This window comes from Cinclus cinclus, chromosome 24 (assembly GCF_963662255.1).
Source record: "Cinclus cinclus chromosome 24, bCinCin1.1, whole genome shotgun sequence".
Lineage (NCBI taxonomy): Eukaryota > Metazoa > Chordata > Aves > Passeriformes > Cinclidae > Cinclus > Cinclus cinclus.
This window is the reverse complement of record NC_085069.1, coordinates 7,268,296-7,286,304: the sequence shown is the minus strand read 5'-3', so window position 1 is coordinate 7,286,304 and position 18,009 is coordinate 7,268,296. Positions and strand designations below refer to the sequence as shown.

The 18,009-nt window shown below is 44.6% G+C and overlaps 1 protein-coding gene across 1 annotated transcript in view; it reads left to right on the top strand.

The window, feature by feature from the left end:
• The window catches only part of TANC2 (tetratricopeptide repeat, ankyrin repeat and coiled-coil containing 2), a 120,890-nt gene that overhangs the window by 49,790 nt on the left and 53,091 nt on the right, over positions 1-18,009 (top strand). The window contains exons 7-8 of the mRNA XM_062507951.1: positions 4,262-4,410; positions 10,522-10,708. Coding sequence (XP_062363935.1) covers positions 4,262-4,410; positions 10,522-10,708 — 336 coding nt within the window. The remainder of the gene's footprint in view (positions 1-4,261; positions 4,411-10,521; positions 10,709-18,009) is intronic.

Below are 18,009 nucleotides of genomic sequence, written 5' to 3'. Positions count from 1 at the left end.
AATAACTGGGAGCCTGTGGATATAACGTTGCCACATGCAAGAGTGATGAAGAGTGGGACAGCAGGAAACCCAGGAGGGCAAGAAATTCCTGCTGGCAGCACGGAGCCGGGGAAGGGAGGGAATCACAGCCCAGCCCCAGCCAGTGGACTCCTGTACCTGTGCCCAGCACTCCCTTAGGAAAAGTCCCATCTTCATGATAATGGAATAGTTGAAAATCCAACATAAATGTGACTTAATTGCTCTGATGGCCTTGAAGGTCCCTTCCAACCTAAACCATTGTGGGTTTCCCCTCCGAGCCAGGCCAGTTCCCAGTGGGTGCCAGGCTGGATCGCACTGCTGTGGCTCTGGTGTCCTTTCCAGTGCCATCTCACTGCAGAGGGCCTTGGCATTAAACTGTCTTGCTGACAGCAAACCAAGGCTTGCTGTGGTCCACCAGTAGAGGGACAGCATGGGCTCTGCTTTACTGAGCAACAAACCAAAGTAATTCAGTATTCCAAGTTCTCTCACGCCAACAAAAGAATTGCCTTTTTTTATTTTCCCTGTAGAAGAATTGTTTCTCCTGTTTTCATGAGGTGCTGAATTCAGCCTTCCCTGCCATGGTTAAGTTGGTATGTAGTGGCTTTACCAGGAACTTAGGGGTGTATTCAAGACATGTCTACTCTAAAGCACTTGGAAGACCTGGACAGGCAAGTGCAGCTGACTTTGAGATGTGACAGTGTGCTGGGATACAGCATTTACCTGGCTGTGAAATGTCAGGAGATAGTTACTGAGTGATTCCATGAGACGTAAATTACAGGAACAGCCAAGTAAAGCTGTCAGCTGGCATGAAAGTCCAATTTACGTGGTTTGGTGGCCAAGAGGAAGCTGACAGAAACCTGGCTTGCTGGGTGACTACAGTCACCTTCTAGTGCAGCAGCACACCAGCTCCCGAGAACCCTTTTCCTGCTGTTGTTTTGTGTGCTTATATAAAAATACAAACTTTCTGCTAAACATAAAGGGACATCAAGTTACACAGCCCATAGAACTCTTTAAAATACTAGTGCACATGCAATGAGTGAGACAGGGGGTTTTATTCTTTTAATATTCCTGGCGCTAAGTGTTTGGTTGTTGCTTTTAGTATTACTCAGTGTTGATGCAGGGGCACATGAAGACATGTAGAAAGTGCAGCAGCTTCAGACCATCAGCATGTTGGGATCTCTTTAATCCACTGTTTGACTTTGGGTTTGAGTGTACACAGTGGGGCAGTATGTTACTGGTTATTGATATACCACTATTATTGGAGTTGACTTGGGGGTGTGTTAGAGCTGTTGTAGCTAGTTATAGCAGTGGTGTCAAAACAGTTAGAAATACCTCAGGCGAGTTCTGTTACCAATTCTGTGCTCAAATTTCCTGGGGAGACGGGAGTGTGCTGAAGTGAGCGTAAAATGTGGTTGCAGCACCAACTGGATAACACATGGGGGAAAGGAGAAAAAACCAGTTATGCCCTTTCACTGAACATGGGAAGAGAGTATTAGGTCTTACTGTCAGCCCTGAAAGGCAACTTACAACTTTTTATCCATGATACCCATTCACACGCACCTTAGAGCTGTTGCATCTGTTATTTGACATTCAGTTAAATGATTCCACTTACTTTTTAAGACTTCAGGAGGGGATAATCCAGTACAATGGAGCTTTGCTGAACTTCAAAGTTATCTGTACTTTGAAACCCAGGTGATAATAAAATAATTGATAGCTCTATATGAAATATGGAGGCCTCACAGCTCCACTGCTGTGGTTCAGCTGGTGATACCTGGTACCATGACCAGCATCTTGCAGGGAATGAGCATAGAGTGATATGACAAGGCAGAAGAACCTTAAGCTGAAGGAGATAAGAGTTAGATCATATATGAGGAAGAAATTATTCCCTGTGGGGGTGATGAGGCCCTGGCACAGAGTGCCCAGAGATGTTGTAGCTGCCCGTGGATCCCTGGAAGTGTCCCAGATCAGGTTGGATGGATCTCAGAGCAACCTGGGATAGTGGAAGGTTCCCTGCCCATGGTGGGATGGCACTGGATGGGTTTTAAGCTCCCTCCCATGCCAAAACTTCACATGACTCTGTGAATTACAATCACAGACTGGTTTGGGTTGAAGGGACCTTGAAGATGTTGTGGTTCCAGCGCCCTGCCATTAGACTGTTATCAAAGCACATAATTATTATCCTCTGTATCTTCAGTGTACCTACACAATGACTTGGAGTAAGCTTGTAGTTTTCTGTATTTACAGGTGAAAGCCAGGTTCATACCCCTTGGAGATGTTTTAGGGGTAATTTAAAAGAAGCAGGGGTTAAGGACAGGTTAAGAAGCTCAACCTCCAATGAGTGAATTTTTGTTAGGAGTTGTTCCCAGCACTAAGCCAAAGGAAGTTGGCTGTGCCCGGTGCCCTGCAGCTGGGCACTCCTAAATCCTCTCGGGCAGTGCAGAGGTAGATCCAGCTGTTCCTTTCTGCCTAGATGTGTAAGTCAGCATCATTTGAATATTTTTAATACCGTGGTGAGAACAGAATGGGGAATGCGCAATAGGCTGTGGAGCCATATCCAGGGAATGGCTTTTACCAAAGAAGTCTACCTTTAAAAAGGTGGTCTACCTTTTGAAAGAAAGAAATAACCTTGGCAATAATAGTCTGTTTAGTTTTCATTTTACATAAATGTCTCTGTTCTGCCTCGGGCTCCTAGAGCCAGTAAATGCCCACAGATTGACTGTGGGTGGTCAGCAGTTCCACAAATTGGGCCATCCATCTAAATTTGTCTCTCTTAAATCTGTTGGATTCACATCAGCATTGGTTCAAGCAGTACAACAGGGATTCAGTAACTTAGCTTACATGGCCCTACTGTATCATCCATTTCCATAGCAGCGAAGCTGTGGTGGAAGGACAGCTCCCAGTGCTCAACTCCCTGAGCTGGCGGTGGAGGAATGCAGTTGTGGTTGCATGGGAGATGCTCCTGGGTTTTTAATTTGCAGTAGTGCAGATGAGACATCCAAAAATTGCTGTAAGCTTCTGTGAGCTGTACTCTATGAGGTTAAATGGGAATTTATGGAAGCAGCTGGCTTAAATTTCCTGAGGTTTTGTGCATATCCCAGATTCCATGATTTGTGGGTTTCAGTTACAGTTACCAAAAAGCAATATTTTATTTAAAGTAGCATCCTTTTACTGTTGCTGCAGGCTGAGTGCTGGAGAAGCCCAAACCAGGGCAGAGCTGGGAGATGGAGATGGGCTCTTTTCCAGATTATACATTATCAGATGAATAATTAACTGCAGACTAATTGCAAATCCTAATCAGTCTCCTATAACTGCACTAAGTACAGTATTACTATGGTGTAATGTGGTAAGAACTTGACCTTCAGGCTTTAACCCTGCTGCTGATGTGGGCAGGGAGGAACTTGACTTTTGGAACCCAAATTATGTGTGTGATAGTACAAGTCAAAAACCTCCATAGACTTTTGATATGAAATTAAAGGGATACAGAAATGCTGGTATACATGCCTGGCCTTTGCCTGGTGTGCACTGCAAGCTGGAAGCTTGTCTGTGCTGCTTTCGCTACACATGGTGGGAAAAAAAATAGAAAAAAATATTAGGAATTTTTTTTTTGCATGTTTTGTAGACTTGATGGGGAATTGGCAGGCAGGCTACTTTGTGACATGGCCCATAAGGGTGAGTGCAGAAGTTGAGTTGTATCTGGGGAAACTTGATTTCCATATGACTGTGAGTGTGTTGGGGACAGCAGGTGACAGTGGAAGTTGCACATGTATTTTCTGTCCTGGTCTTTCCTGTTAACTACTCAGTAGCACAGGTCGGTTGCTCTGCAGTCTTCCAGATGGCTCTCGTAGCCTTGTCTTCTCTGTTAGTAATTTGGAGACAGTTTCTGTGCCTCCAAGAAACAGAGGGAGGAGAGCAAACACTCTCTTCTCCAATGCTGGCTCAGAAAATCTTGTTCCCTGGTAGCTCTAGTGCTTCTGCTGCAGGGACAAGACGCCTAGGTGTGTTTCCATGGGAGGTGCTGAGAAAATAACAAGTACTGAGGGGAGAAGCAACAGTTAACATTGGAGAAAACTTGTATCTATGGCACACGACCTAAAATTAATGACCAGCGTGGAACGGTAAAACAGACTTGAAAACCCAGATACCGAGGGTCCGCAACAGGTAGTGGTGTTGTGTTGGTAAAGCCACTGAGCAGCAGCCAAAGTAAACTTCAGTTCCTGTCTGAATATGGTTTTCTTCTGTTTAGGTGATACTGAGCAGGAGCTGGGACCCCCTCCATCTGTAGATGAGGCAGCGAACACACTCATGACTCGCCTGGGCTTCCTCCTCGGAGAGAAAGTGCCGGAGGTGCAGCCAGGGCCCCAGTACAGCATGGAGGTGCAGGACGAGAACCAGGTACGGCCCGCTCCCCAAGGGCATGGCTTGGGATCCCTGGGGGCCCGGGACAGGGTGCTTATTGTCCAACTCCACGCAACCAGGTGTCTCCTAAGGATGAGATAATGGTGCTGAGGCAATGGTTGTATCTCCTCATCACTGGTGACTCATCCCCACAGAACAGCAGGCCGTGGTTCAGGGATCAGCCATGTGAGACAGCTTCTGTTGTTTTTCTGTTTCTGCAAATGTAGGAGTGGGCAGTGTTTCTAATCAGATTATAGTGACCAAAGTAATCTGTACTTGCCTGGCGTTTTCTCTGGGATATTTCAGAAGTACTTCAGTAGTGTTACATAAAATAACGTAAAGTTACACAGTGTCTGCAGAAGGGAGAGGGAAATAGTAATAGCCTGATTTTACAGATAGTCACACTTCTTGCTCATATTTGCCCAACATGGTGATTTCATGCTTGAAAACAGATAAAGAAGACATATCATAAAATCTTTATTGTGATGGAGCTTGTTACATCCGTGGCTGGCTGGAAAGCTTTGGGCTATGATACAGATTTTGTAGGAGCTGTCTGAGCCTGAGTTTCTCCCTCCTTTTCCTCAGGTATGGACAATTTGCAGTTTTGCTGAGAGTGAAATTAGGAGGCCTTTCCCCCCACACCCCTTTTTGTATTTAAATGGACAGATGGATAGTCCAGGATGTAGCAGTAGAGAACAAAACTCAGCAGCCACTTCCAATTCTCTGTTCTTTTGTCATTGGGTGACTCTGCATGAGTCACTCAGATATTTAACATAAATGTGATTCAGAGAACCTAAATTCCTTAAACAGAGAGTCAGTGAAAAGTGGCCTCTCCTCAGCACTGAACAGTTGTGGACCTGTTGGAGCAAGTCCAGAGGAGGCCACAGAGCTGCTCCAAGTGCTGGAGCCCCTCTGCTCTGGAGCCAGGCTGGGAGAGCTGGGAATGTTCAGACTGGAGAAGAGAAGCTCCAGAGAAAGCTCAGAGTGCCCTAAGGGGCTCCAGGAGAGCTGGAGAGGGACATTGGACAAGGGATGGAGTGACATGAATAGCATCCCACTGTCAGACAGCTGGGATAGATGGGATGTTGGGAAGCAATTCCTCTGTGTGGGAGTGGTGAGACCCTGGCACAGGGTGCCCAGAGAAGCCCCTAGATCCCTGGAGGTGTCCAAGGCCAGATTGGGTTGACTGACTGACACAAGACATTTTTGATCTCCTGCATGAGCTAGCTTGACTGAGAGCCAAGAAATGTGATTTTGTAAAGTTTTTGCCTTTAACACATATGTTATACTTTTAAGACTTCCCATTCAATTTTTTAAAGCAAGTTGTGGATTTTAAATGGACTGTGCTATACATTGGGCTAGAAAATGTCCTTTGAACAGACGCCTATTTCAACTGAATACTTCAAAGCCAAGCAGAGCTTTCTGCTTTAAATGGGTTCTTTTGTTGTTACCTTTTGACAAAAATTAAAATCCCATCTTTTCTCTAAAGCCAGAGATGTCTTTGGAGAATAAATAAAAGAAAAAATCTAAAGAGAAATAGCAGAGACTTGTCCTCTAAACTAAATTGGTATCTTGGGCTGTGTGCTAATTTTTGCATGAAAAAGTTTTCCAGGGCCTTTGAATGCTATTCATGTTCAGGAGAAGATAAAGAGAGGCTGGTTTCTCAATTGCCAAGTTCATTTTTTTCCTTCTTTTGTAATCATCTCCTGATGTCAGCACTTGCTTGAATCCTGGAATACTCAAGGTTGGAAGTGACCTTGCAAGGTCAACCCATCCAGGCAGCCCTGGAGGCAGAGCTGGGTGCAGGGAGGGGCTGTGGCTCTCGGGGCTCATTCAGGCAGGGTTGGGAGATCTCCACTGATGGAGATCAGTGGGCTCTCCTGACGGCCTGTCCTGTCTCACCAACGTCAACTGAGAAAAACATTTTTCTTCTTCCTTGAGGGAACCTGTGACTGTAGTTCCTTGTCCTTTGCTTTTCCATTTCTGAGAGTAGCGTGGCTGTGTCTTCTCTCCAGGCCTTGCAGATAGTGGAAGGGTGCAGCTATCTTGGGTCCAGTGTAGCTGTCCTTTCTGTAGGCTGAATGAACCTTCTCCATCAGCCTCTCCAGCTCGGCCCCAGCCATCTCACATTTCTGTGGCTCTCCTCTGACTCTGCCACTGGCTGCCTCAGCAAACAAATCCTGTCCAAGCTAAAGTTGCTTCTGAATTGCAGCAAATTTTGAGAAAACTTCTCCAGATCTCCATCACAAACAGAATTTCTTCAACTAACCTATTTCCAGTCATGTTGAAAGTCACGTAATGAGATGTTTATAGGATTTGCAAAGATTAATTCTTCTATTAATCATTGATTAATTAAAATCTGATCAATACTTTGACCAGTACTTTGCACTCAAATCTAAAAGTTAGAACAATTTTTTTGTTTTAATGCGTTAATGTATGTGAGCTAAGCAAATAAAACATTCTTTGTTTCAAAAGCTGCTGCTTGTTATTCTAGCCATGCCTTGCCTTCTCAGGGAAGACAATAATTATTTGCCATCTCACCAGTGCTTAAGATGAAAGGAAGATAAGGAATGGGAGTATTTGCACTGAACCTGCCCAATCTGTACATCTCTACGTTCCCTTTTCCCCCAGTTGCCTTATTTTGAATATATCCCAGGATATATTCTCTAATCCAGATTGTAATAAAATAGTATGTTTTCTGTGTTTTTAATCATGATTTCCTTAATGGGAGATCTCAAATGCTGAGGACTAAATCCTTTTTCTCCTACTTTTTGGGAAATTCTTTCTAACTGTATTGTCTGCCAGAGCAGCACAAAGAACATCGAGGCTCTGGCAGAACAGAATAATTTTTCAAAGTTCAGTGAAAATGTGACAGATTAAACAGCAGCAATAATAATACAGAATGTTCTGTCAATGGAAATTTATATTTAAAACTTGCACAGAGAAACATTTTTCTGTATCAATACAAAAATAAAACATGTCAATCAATGCCAAGTGATATACTGTGTAATTTCATAATTTCCAGTTGCAAGGAGCTTGTTCCTCAGGAGCTGCATTGATAACACAGCAAGTAAAGGAACATCTATCACTTCTGGCATTTCATGAAACAATAGTTTTATCAGCTGGAGGGAAGATGAGTGTACCATCCTTGCACTGAATTTTAATTTGCTTTAAAGTGCAGTGATTTCTGTGTTTTAAAGTTAGTGGATGTTATTTTGTACTGAGGTAAGTTTCAGTGGCCATTTGTTTAAAATGACAGTTAACACAAAGACATAGAAAAACTCCACCATAAAGAATTTATAATAGTAATAAAGCTTTACATTCTGGAAGATCCCATATGTATGATGATCAGATTTTTAGATGCTGTAGTTTGAGGTTGGCAGGCACTTCTGGAGATCCTCTAAACCAACCTTCTGCTTCAAGCAGGGCCAGCTGAGATTGGGTTGGGTTATTCCCCACCTGGAATTCTCTGTACAATTCTGGTGCCCCCAACAGGAAAAGAATATGGAACTGAGTAGAGCTAGGCAGAGGAGAAGCATCATCCCCTGCCCCTGCCAGCATGACTCTTCCACATGCAGCCCAGGATACCCTTGGCCTTCCTTGTCCAAAGCTCCCCAATGAAATTACCTTATACTTGATGCAGTTCATTAGACTGTCAGTGAGTTAAAGAAAATATTGGGAAAAGCTGCTTAAATGGCTTAGGTGTGCTGAAGGAGTCCCATCAGCTGTGATAAATCAGAAGATAGTCCCACTGTGATGGGTAGCTCAGTCAAAACATCTGTGTGGCACCAGCCAAACAGCAAGCCAAAAAGAGCCCTGCATTAGGTTATATTAAAAATAACAATGAACCCTGTCAATTTTAAAAGGAAAAAATAATGGAATATTTTCATTGAATATGATAAACAAGTAGTTTTTAATTTGGCCACTACAATAAATGAGCTAGAAATAATTTTGTAAAATTAGAAGCAGATTTAGAAAAATCAGTAGTGTATTTAAACATCTGAAAAACTTGCAGTATAAGGAGATGGAAAAGGTTTGTGGAGAGAGAAAGCACGTGACAGGTGATGCAATGAATGTGTGAAACCAGAATATTCAGAGCCAAAATTACCAGAGCAGTCAGCTTGCCTGCAGTTCCTAGAAGGCACTGGGGGAAAAGGAGAGGTACTGGTAAGTGCCTAGAATGTGAAAGAATGGAAAATAACAGTAACTGGATTTACCAGGGACACTTTAAATCGGATGAGGAGAGGAGAGCATTGCTTTGCTTATCCCAGGTACTTCAAGAGAGATGACCATGTGTCGGCAGCCACCACAAACACTGCAGGTATTTTAGAGTCACTGGATTATTAAGGTTAGAAAAGATCTCCAAGATCATCAAGTCCAACCTTTGAATCCCAGCATGTCACTAAACCATATCACGAAGTGCAGCACTGACTTGTGGAACACTTCCAGGGATGGCGACTCCACCACTGCCTTGGGCACAGGGATGCTCTGTGTTGCCTCCAGCACCAGGGCAGTTACACTCTGAGTAAGGATTTTTACAAAACCCATGGAATACTTGGAGAAAGTAGGTTTTTTCCTGGTAATTCCACATGGTAGCTGCCTCCTAATATAAAACATTGTTTTCAACTTTAAAGAAGTCCCTCCCAGGCATTTTTTAAGTTTCAAGTATGGAATAGGGAGGAGGAAAAAAAATTACGTGTCAAGCTTGTTATGCAGTTTGCAGGTCTGATGCTTTCTGTGGTCTCCTTCAAATGCCACAGAGAAGGAACAGCAAAGGTTCATTCCTTGGGAGTCAAGTGCTGCCTGCTGAGCCCATCTTCAGCCAACACCAGCAGTGCAGGAGACCTGGCTGTGCTCTGCACTGTCCCCTGAACTAGTGAGACATGGGGTCACTCCCCTCTGCAAAACCCTGAAGATGAACTTGAGGGAGGATCATGTGCTGAAACTCCCATTTTTTAATGATTATTGGTTGCCCATCCTTGAGGGGTGATGGACTGACCCTCCTGAGGGTGTGGCTCCTCCATTGCCCACCCTGTGAGTGGGTGCCTGCTCTGTCAGTCATTCCTGTGCAAGGAAAGTGTTGAAATTGCCCGTTTATTTAAAAAGAAAATGTTCTGAAGCCCAGTGTAAGGGTGATGAAGTTGGTGTGTTGGGTACACAAGAAGCCACCTGCACTTGCCAGCCCCCTTGACCCTGCATAGCAGGTTTGTCCCCTGCAGAGGCTCCAGGATGTGTCTTCAGCAGGGAGAACCTTTTCAAGGGGGAGCTTCTATATCCCGTACCCTGTGCTTAAAACAAGGGCTTTGTCACAGATCAAATTGAATTCAGGAATGATTTTGGATTTTTAATAAATCCATCTCCCTGCATGGGATCAGATGGATTAACTCCTCCAGGTTCCTTGCACACAGTATCCTATAGGGTCTTACCAAAAATCACTTTTGAAATAGCATCTTCTTTGTGCTGCTTTATTTTCCATATTATTGAGGGTTTGTTTAAACTTCATCTGGTGGGGGAAAGATGCCTGCGCATGGAAGGGCCATCTGGTATCTAGATAAGGGATCTCTGTTGTTTCCCTGGAAAGGAGGAAACATTTGCAGAGCAAAATAAAAATTGCAGCCCCACAAGGATTCTGAGCAGATGGAAATGGCCCAGAAGTCTTCGTAGGATTTCCTGGGTACGATAATTGTAACTGTAAGTAAAGGTGAGATCACACTGCTTCCCGCCCCAGAGCCCTCCACTTCATCAGAGGCACGGAATTTACCTCTCTGTCACAGTTTTTGCTTATTTGTACTTTTTTCTTTTAAGCTTTCAGTTCAATGCTAACAAAACAACCAAAACTCCCACTCAAGTATGGAATCAGGCTGTCGGTAAATACCGCTATTTATGTTTCCTGTGGTCCTACTGAACGTGGAAGGTGGAAGCACGAAGGAGAAAACGAGCCCAGTGTCTGCCACAGGTGGGGGGTGGCCTGGCGGATGTTTTCAGTTTGAACCGTAAAGCACTTTTCGACCTCGCCAAACAGAGCAAATCCTCAAGCGCGAGCTACAGAAAGACTCCCCCTCGCAGTGCCCGTGGCGAGTGACGTGTTCCTGCTTCCCCGTTTTGCAGAGCTCAGCGGCGGCGCAGCGCGTCAGCCCCTGCTCCACGCTGACCAGCAGCACGGCCTCGCCGCCCGCCAGCAGCCCCTGCTCCACGCTGCCGCCCACCAGCGCCGGCGCCACGGCCAAGGACTGCTCCTACGGGGCTGTCACCAGCCCCACGTCCACGCTGGAAAGCAGAGACAGCGGCATCATTGGTGAGTGCTGGGCTCTGCTCCTCCTCCTCCTCCTTACTGCTGCTGGCTGAGCCCCAGTGTGCTGGGCTGGTCTAACTAGGGTTGGTTTATAGTCAGGGAATCCCAGGATGGTTTGAGTTGGAAGGGATCTTAAAGACCATCCCGTTCCATCCCCTGCCTTGGGCAGGGATGCCTTCCACTGTCCCAGGCTGCTCCAGCCCCAGTGTCCAACCTGGCCTTGGGCACTGCCAGGGATCCAGGGGCAGCCACAGCTGCTCTGGGCACCTGTGCCAGGGCCTGCCCGCCCTGCCAGGGAACAATTCCTTCCCAGTATCCCATCTAACCCTGTCCTCTGGCAGTGGGAAGCCATTCCCCCTTGTCCTGTCCCTCCATCCCTTGTCCCACGTCCCTCTGCAGCTCTCCTGAAGCCCCTCTAGACGTTGGAAGGGGCTCTGAGCTTTCCCTGGAGCCTTCTGTTCTCCAGGCTGAACAACCCCTGCTGTCACAGCCTTGCTCCAGAGCAGAGGGATTCCAGGCATGTCATCAACTCGGTGACCTCCCCTGGACTCACCCCAGCAGTTTCATTTCCATTGGGGACCCCTGAGCTGGGTGCAGTGCTCTATTTAGATATTATTTCTCTGTGTTTGCTAATTAGGGGGATGGTTTTGCATTATTCAGGTTAATACTGCAGTGACCAAGGTGATCTGTACCCCTCCATCTTCCATTCCTCATAGGTAAAGCTACACAGTAGTTGGTGAAAATTGGAGGTATGAGGTTGAGAACTTTGCATCAATTAATTTACATTTGGAACTTGTTTAAATGGTGCAAGAGGAAGCCTTGGGCAGGAGCTGAACTAAATTATCACAAATTTCTGTGAATTTCTGTAGGTGCTGTAGCAGGGTTTTCATTTGAATGATCTGTGGGTTGCAAGTGTAAAGAACCTGGAGAAAATAACATACAGAGATTAATTCTGTTCAAGTAACTGTACAGGCACAATGGGAAAACATTAATGTTTGTACGACATCAAACAGGATGGTTGTCACTTGCATGTCTTTGCCACATGTCCTAGGTTGAGTATTTCCCAGCTTAAGAAGATTTTATTTTGCCAACAATTTATGTAGTGTTAGAAAAACAAAAAGGGTCAGGTTGATAATTTAGGGAAGTTAGTTGCACTAGAGGTTACCATTTTGCTTGGCTTATCAGGAAATCTGGGCTTAGTTCAGCTCCTAGATGCCACAGCAACCCTCGCAGCACTTCTGCCTGCGTGATCTTAAAATGCAAATGGGTGAGCTATTCTGAGCTGTGTGCCAAAGTAGGTTAATGAATCCTGGGAAAAGTCACTGCAGGATCCCACCACATTGCTTCCCTTCTCACCATGTCCCACCCTCAGAGCTGCACGTACTCCCACATCCAGCCCCAAAGCTGGGCTGGGCTGGAGGGTCATGGTGAGTACAGGTGGATGTTTGACCCCCACTGGGTCCTGCCTCTGCCCAGGCTGTCAGTTGGTTCTAAGAGCTGATCAAAGGCTGAAAGGATAAAAAAAATGTTACAAGGTCCAGATCTTCCAATTCAGATGTTCTTTATTTGTAGAGGAAAAGCAATGTGGAATGGGGCAGAAGGTGAGCCAAGAGGAGAGGTAGGAGCAAGTCAGCCCTTTCTCCTGGATGCCACGGAATCCTTTCCATGTAAAACAGAATGGGTGGTGAAAATCCTGACCTGACTGTAACCTCTGAGTAGCTTCCAGGATTTTTTGGCTCTCTCTGTGTAAAAGCAGCCAACTGTTAATGTTCAAAAATCTGCTACTGAAAAGAAAACTGGTCAGAGAATTGTGCTGCTCTGGAGGAACTTTGCACCTCACAGCCCCTCCAGTGCAAGCTTGGAAGCTTTGCTGCTGGAATGCAGCAGAATACAGGAAAACCTCCACCAGTCATAGCAATCCTTTGAAATAACCAGCAAACTTTTCTTGCCAGTATGCAAAGCTTATCCAAGTGATGTTCAAGCAGCACTTTATGTCATTAGCAGCAATCTCCTAAGGAAAGACTGTTTTCCTTGTGGCATCTTCCTGTAGAAGTGTGTTCATAACCCCCAAGTTGAAACTTTTTCCCTGTGATGATCTGCACTCTGTTCCCCACTGAATTGTCAGGGGATCATCCTGTTCAGGGACACAGGTATGAGGGAAAAGCAGCTTAAAAGGGAAAGCAGTGAGCAGTGGAAATCCTCTGGCCCTGCTGCTGCAGTGAAGTGCAGGTCTGGTACCACATGGACCAGATGTCTTCACTTAGATTTTGTGGATTTATTTGGTGGAAAATAACATAAAAAGGAGCTCTATCCCCTCCTGGGAGTCCCTGGTATATAGCTTCTTCCAATTACTCATTTTTTTGCTATTTTTTCCTCTTATTCCTGAGCTTTTATCAAGATGCTGCCTTCTACAGATGTATATTTATGGGTTAAAAATAGGTTTGTTAATAAATTCACCTAAGCACCTGCTAAGCAGAATAGATGCTGCTAAGCAGAATAGATGCTGCTGATAATGAAACAAGATGGATTTGTTTCCAACTTTATCTGCCTTGGGAAGTGAACAAGGAGCAGCTCTAAAGGCACATCAAGATAAATTTAACTCAGGTTAAATATTTTTGTGATCTTACAGTTAAAGCATTTGAATTCTGACATTATCATCAGTACTATGAAATGCTCTGTTAATAATGAATAACATTTCTGAGGATTACAGATCTCTTTTGGAATCTCAACATCTAGTTGGGCTCATTCCCCAAAGAGGAGCTTCCTGAAAAATGTCTCATACCAGTGACTGGTGGCACCTTCCTGTTGTAGGTGAAGGGGATGATGGTTCAGGCAGTGAAAAGGGAGCTAACTTTTCAGGTTTCTCATCAGCTCTTGAGCGAAATCAGTGCAGGCACAGAATCCCAACCACACAGAGTACACTGTCTTTGTGTACACACAAAAGGACACCTCTGTGAATCTCAATTCCATTCTTTCTTCGTTTCATTAAAAGGAGAGATAAAGCAGTGATAAACAAGTGGTGCAAATAACAAACAGTTGCTCACCACCACCCACCCAAAGCCCTGACAGTCCCCCACCCTCCAGGTACCAATACCCCTCTCAGGTGGTTGTAGGGAGCAGTAAGGTCTTTCTGACTCTCTTTTTGTCCAGGCTGAGTTGCCCCAGCTCCCTCAGCTGTTCCTCACCAGACTTGACCTCCCTCTGGACACGCTCCAGCCCCTTCATATATTTTATGTAGGAACATGTTTGTAGAGAGAAAGCTCAGCATAAAGTCAGGCTGGGCAAGGTTAAGAGCCAGCTTATGGCTTGTGGCCACTCCTGCAGTTCCATAAGCCATTGCCTCTAGTTTTGGTGCCTCTCTGTTGCAGAGATGTCACTCCAGATGTGCATGTGTACTCTGTAAAAGGGGCATGTTTAAATAACATACGGCGGGGGACGAGTTGATGTTTTGTTAAAGATCGTTAAGGTTGTTTTAGGGTTGGACCTTTTGAACAGATTTCTTTCATGTCTACAATAGTGGACTGTGCTTTACAGCATTAATTACCTTGTTTCTGCAAGAATAAACTGCAGCTTGCTGAGCCGTTGTGTCTCAGTGTTTGCAGGGAGGTGGGCTCAGGAGGGTCTCGCTCTGTTGCAGTGCTGTTTTACCCACACCTTGCATTTCTAGCCTGACTACCAGCCAGGAGAGAGCCCTGCAAGGCAATCATCCCATTCCTCATCCTGCTTGTCAGCTGGTGCAGCAGGGAATTCAGATCTAGCACAGAACAGATTTAGGGTCAGGTAATGCTACTGTTGAGGTATTTTTCATTTTGTTTTAAGACCTTTGCGTGCTCACCATGATTTATAACACCCCCAGGCCTGACACAGAAATGGCTTTGCCTTTTTAATCTCTGACTATTTGTGGGATTGTTTCTATGAATTAAACCAGTGATCCTAATTTTTTTTCTCCTGTTTGAAACCACTGTTGAAAGGGAAGTTAAATAGCCAGCAAGTGGTATGGGTTTTGGCCTCAAGCCTTGAGCAGGACAGACCTCAGGGGTTTTGGGTTTAGTTTTTTTGCATGGAGATGCCGTAAACTCACTGCCTGGTGGTGTCCAGCAGAGAATAATGTTCAAAAGGTGCCAGGGTTTTTGGGGCACAGACCACATGTGACTGCCAGAGGCTGCTGCCTTCCCTTAGGAACGCTTTCCACTTACACTTTCTGCCTGCCAAATGTTTCTGTTTGGCAGCTGGAGTGGTTGGGGGTGATGTGGCTATATTTAGGTGTATCCTTCTGTGGCTGAGTTTATGGAAGCTGATGCAGATGAGGGTAAAAAATTTATATCACTCCTTGCCAACTTGTACGTGTTAGCTGGGACATCTCTAATGGAATGAGGCAAGCAGTGCTGAAGTGAAATGAGGTAAATTCAGGCTGGGTTTGTAGCTCATTGCAGTGTACCTATGAAAGCTCACTGCTTTGCTGCAGTTATTTCTTTAAATCAACAAAATCACTGTTTCTTACTTGAGGTGCTATAAATCTTTACATATAATTAATGTTACAGCTGTTGGTCATTGTCATGTGGGACCTACAAAAACTGCTTCTCCCACAGTTAATGCTGGAAGGTGAATGTAAAGGTTGATGTTTTCCAGGCACAGTCTTTGCCTTGAGGAGAGTTGGATGGGATGGTAAAAATTCCCTTGTGTGTTTGACTAAAGACACGTTCGCTTGAAAACCTCCCAGGGCATAAGCCAGCTTGCAACCAAATGAGGAATAATATTTGTGACCTGTAAATATACAAAACTGTCCTGAGAAGTGTAGTGCTGTCTGTAGTTCTGAGGTGCTGTCTGAGGGGGGGGGGGGGGGGGGAGCTGCTTCTGCTTTGGTACAGCTTTCTTATTTTCCCAAAGAAATAAAAATATTTCACTCGTATTATTTGCAAAAAGTTCTAATCGGAACTTCTATTTCCAAGGGAAACAAGCCATGGTGGAAAACAAAAGTTTGACAGAGGGAACAGAGGAGTATATCTTGAGTGCTCAAAGCAGGATGAGATTGTGAAGTGACTCCAGCACTTCTGGAGTGTGTTCCCTCTGGCACCACAGTCCGTGTGCCTGCAAAGCTGCTTGAAGCTGGTGCAGGTGGTGCTGGTGCTGTGGGTGGGTTGGGATCATGGGGACAGAGATGCAGCAATTCCCAGGGGAAATCTGCAGACAGGATTGCAGATGGGCACCACTGCCTGCACGCTCATCCGAGGGGCTTTCCACGGGACGTCATTCACTGCGTGTTTTCCAGCAGTCCCATGATCTGGATGCCTCAAATTCTGTTGCTGCTCTCATTAAATAGTGTGAGACTGTGCCAGTGGAGACTTTAGACACAGCTATGTATCTATAAATACATAGATCTATATGCACACGTCTGTGTTTATGTCCCTGTGGTATTACTTTGGTGCTATAGAGAACCTCAGCTGTTTGTGCATGTCAGGTTTCTCCTGTTCTGCGTGTGACTCACATGCTGTCCCATCCTTCTCCATCCCTGCAGTGTCCTGTTTGCTCCCAGCAGCTGCCAACATGCACTGTGGTGGTGTGACCCAATGGATCAGGGCCCAGGCATGGCACAGTTCTGATATTTTTTTCACCAGGGTTGTGCTTTTTTATCTGGATTTAGCAGTTGGAGAGCCCCAAGTGCTCCCTGGTAGCCTGTCCTGTCCCAGTGGTTTCCTGTTGCAGTACCCCCAACACATCCCATCTGTGCCCTGATGCACTGGGTTCCTTGGAGACTGGGGTTGAAAGATCTGCCTCTCTGCAGATGACTGAAGGCCGAAATTCCTGCTCTTTGATAGATTTGAGTTCCTCAGTTTATCTCCTCCCATTTTAGCGCACGCTGTCAGTTCAAAGGTTGCAATTTTTTTGAGCTTTTGATCAATGAGGTATCTTTGTGTTTAAAAATCATAGAATTATAGAGTGTTTTTTGCTGGAAGGAACCTTTAAAGACCAGCTAATTCCAGTCCCCTTGCACTGCCCCCAGGTACCACATTCACATGTTTTCTGAACATTTCCAGGGATGGTGTTTCCATCACTGGCCTGGACAGCCTGTTCCAGGACTTCACCATCCTTTCAGTGAAGAAATTTTCCCTGATATCCAACCTTCACCTTCCTTGGTGCAACTTTAGGCTGTTTCCTCTGATCCTGTCGGAATGGAATGGAATGGAATGGAATGGAATGGAATGGAATGGAATGGAATGGAATGGAATGGAATGGAATGGAACTATTGCAGTATGAAGGGACCTACAATGATCACCTGATCCAACTCCCTTACCATTTCAGGGCTTCCCAAATCTTTGCACTTTCATTGTATTTATCTACCAACTTGGCGTTCGCAACTTTTCTTCCCCAAATATCACTCTGCATCTTAGTAGTTGCAGCTAATATAAATTTTATGAAATTATCTTTCTGAAATATGCTTTCTCCTCTTGTCACAGTGAAGGTGTAGTGTCTGAGCAAGTCTGGGGGGGTCACAGTATGGGAGATGTGCTCAGCATGTCAGCTCATGTTGCTGACTCACAGCTAACCTGATGCTTTTGCTTTTTAATTAAAGTTAAAATTATTTTTGTTCAAAATACTCCTAGAAGAGATTAAATCCTTAGACCCATCATTTCAACGTGTGTAGCAGCACTTAGATCATCCAGGGCTGTTCAGCAGGTAAATTAATCCACAGGGAACAGTCCTAAATACCTGATTCAATGATGTGTGTGCACATAAAACAGCTTTAGTGTAAACCAGAGAAAATTATGTTTAAAATGAACACAAATTGTTGATTAGAAAAAGGGGCAGCAGGACTTAACAGCTCCTTTTTCTTTTTTGTTGTTTAACTTAGAGAAAACTTATTTTGACATATGGTTATTTTGTTTTTCCTCAGTTTCATGTGTTTGAAGATGGCTGATGTCAGTTGCTGATTTGTTTCTACAGACTAATTAAACATATACTGAGATAGGCATTTAAAATTAATAGATTCTAATAGATCAGTGGGGGTTTTTTTCTGTGAATAGAAAACATGGTATGCAAACCCAGTCTTTGAAATGGAGTTTTTATAGAGAATCGTTTCAAACATATTTCTCAGACAATTTGAGGGAGCAAGAGAAGTGTGTGAACAGCTGTTTTCTGTTTTTATCTAATTTTTTTATCCTAAATCATAAATATGTTTACCTGACAGCAAGCCTATGTATAAATGCCAGCAAATAAATACCAGTTCTTAGCAGTTGCATGTGTTGGTTTTCAATTTCAAAATACATTGTGAGCAACTGAATTTTGGAACATCGGATGGAATGCAA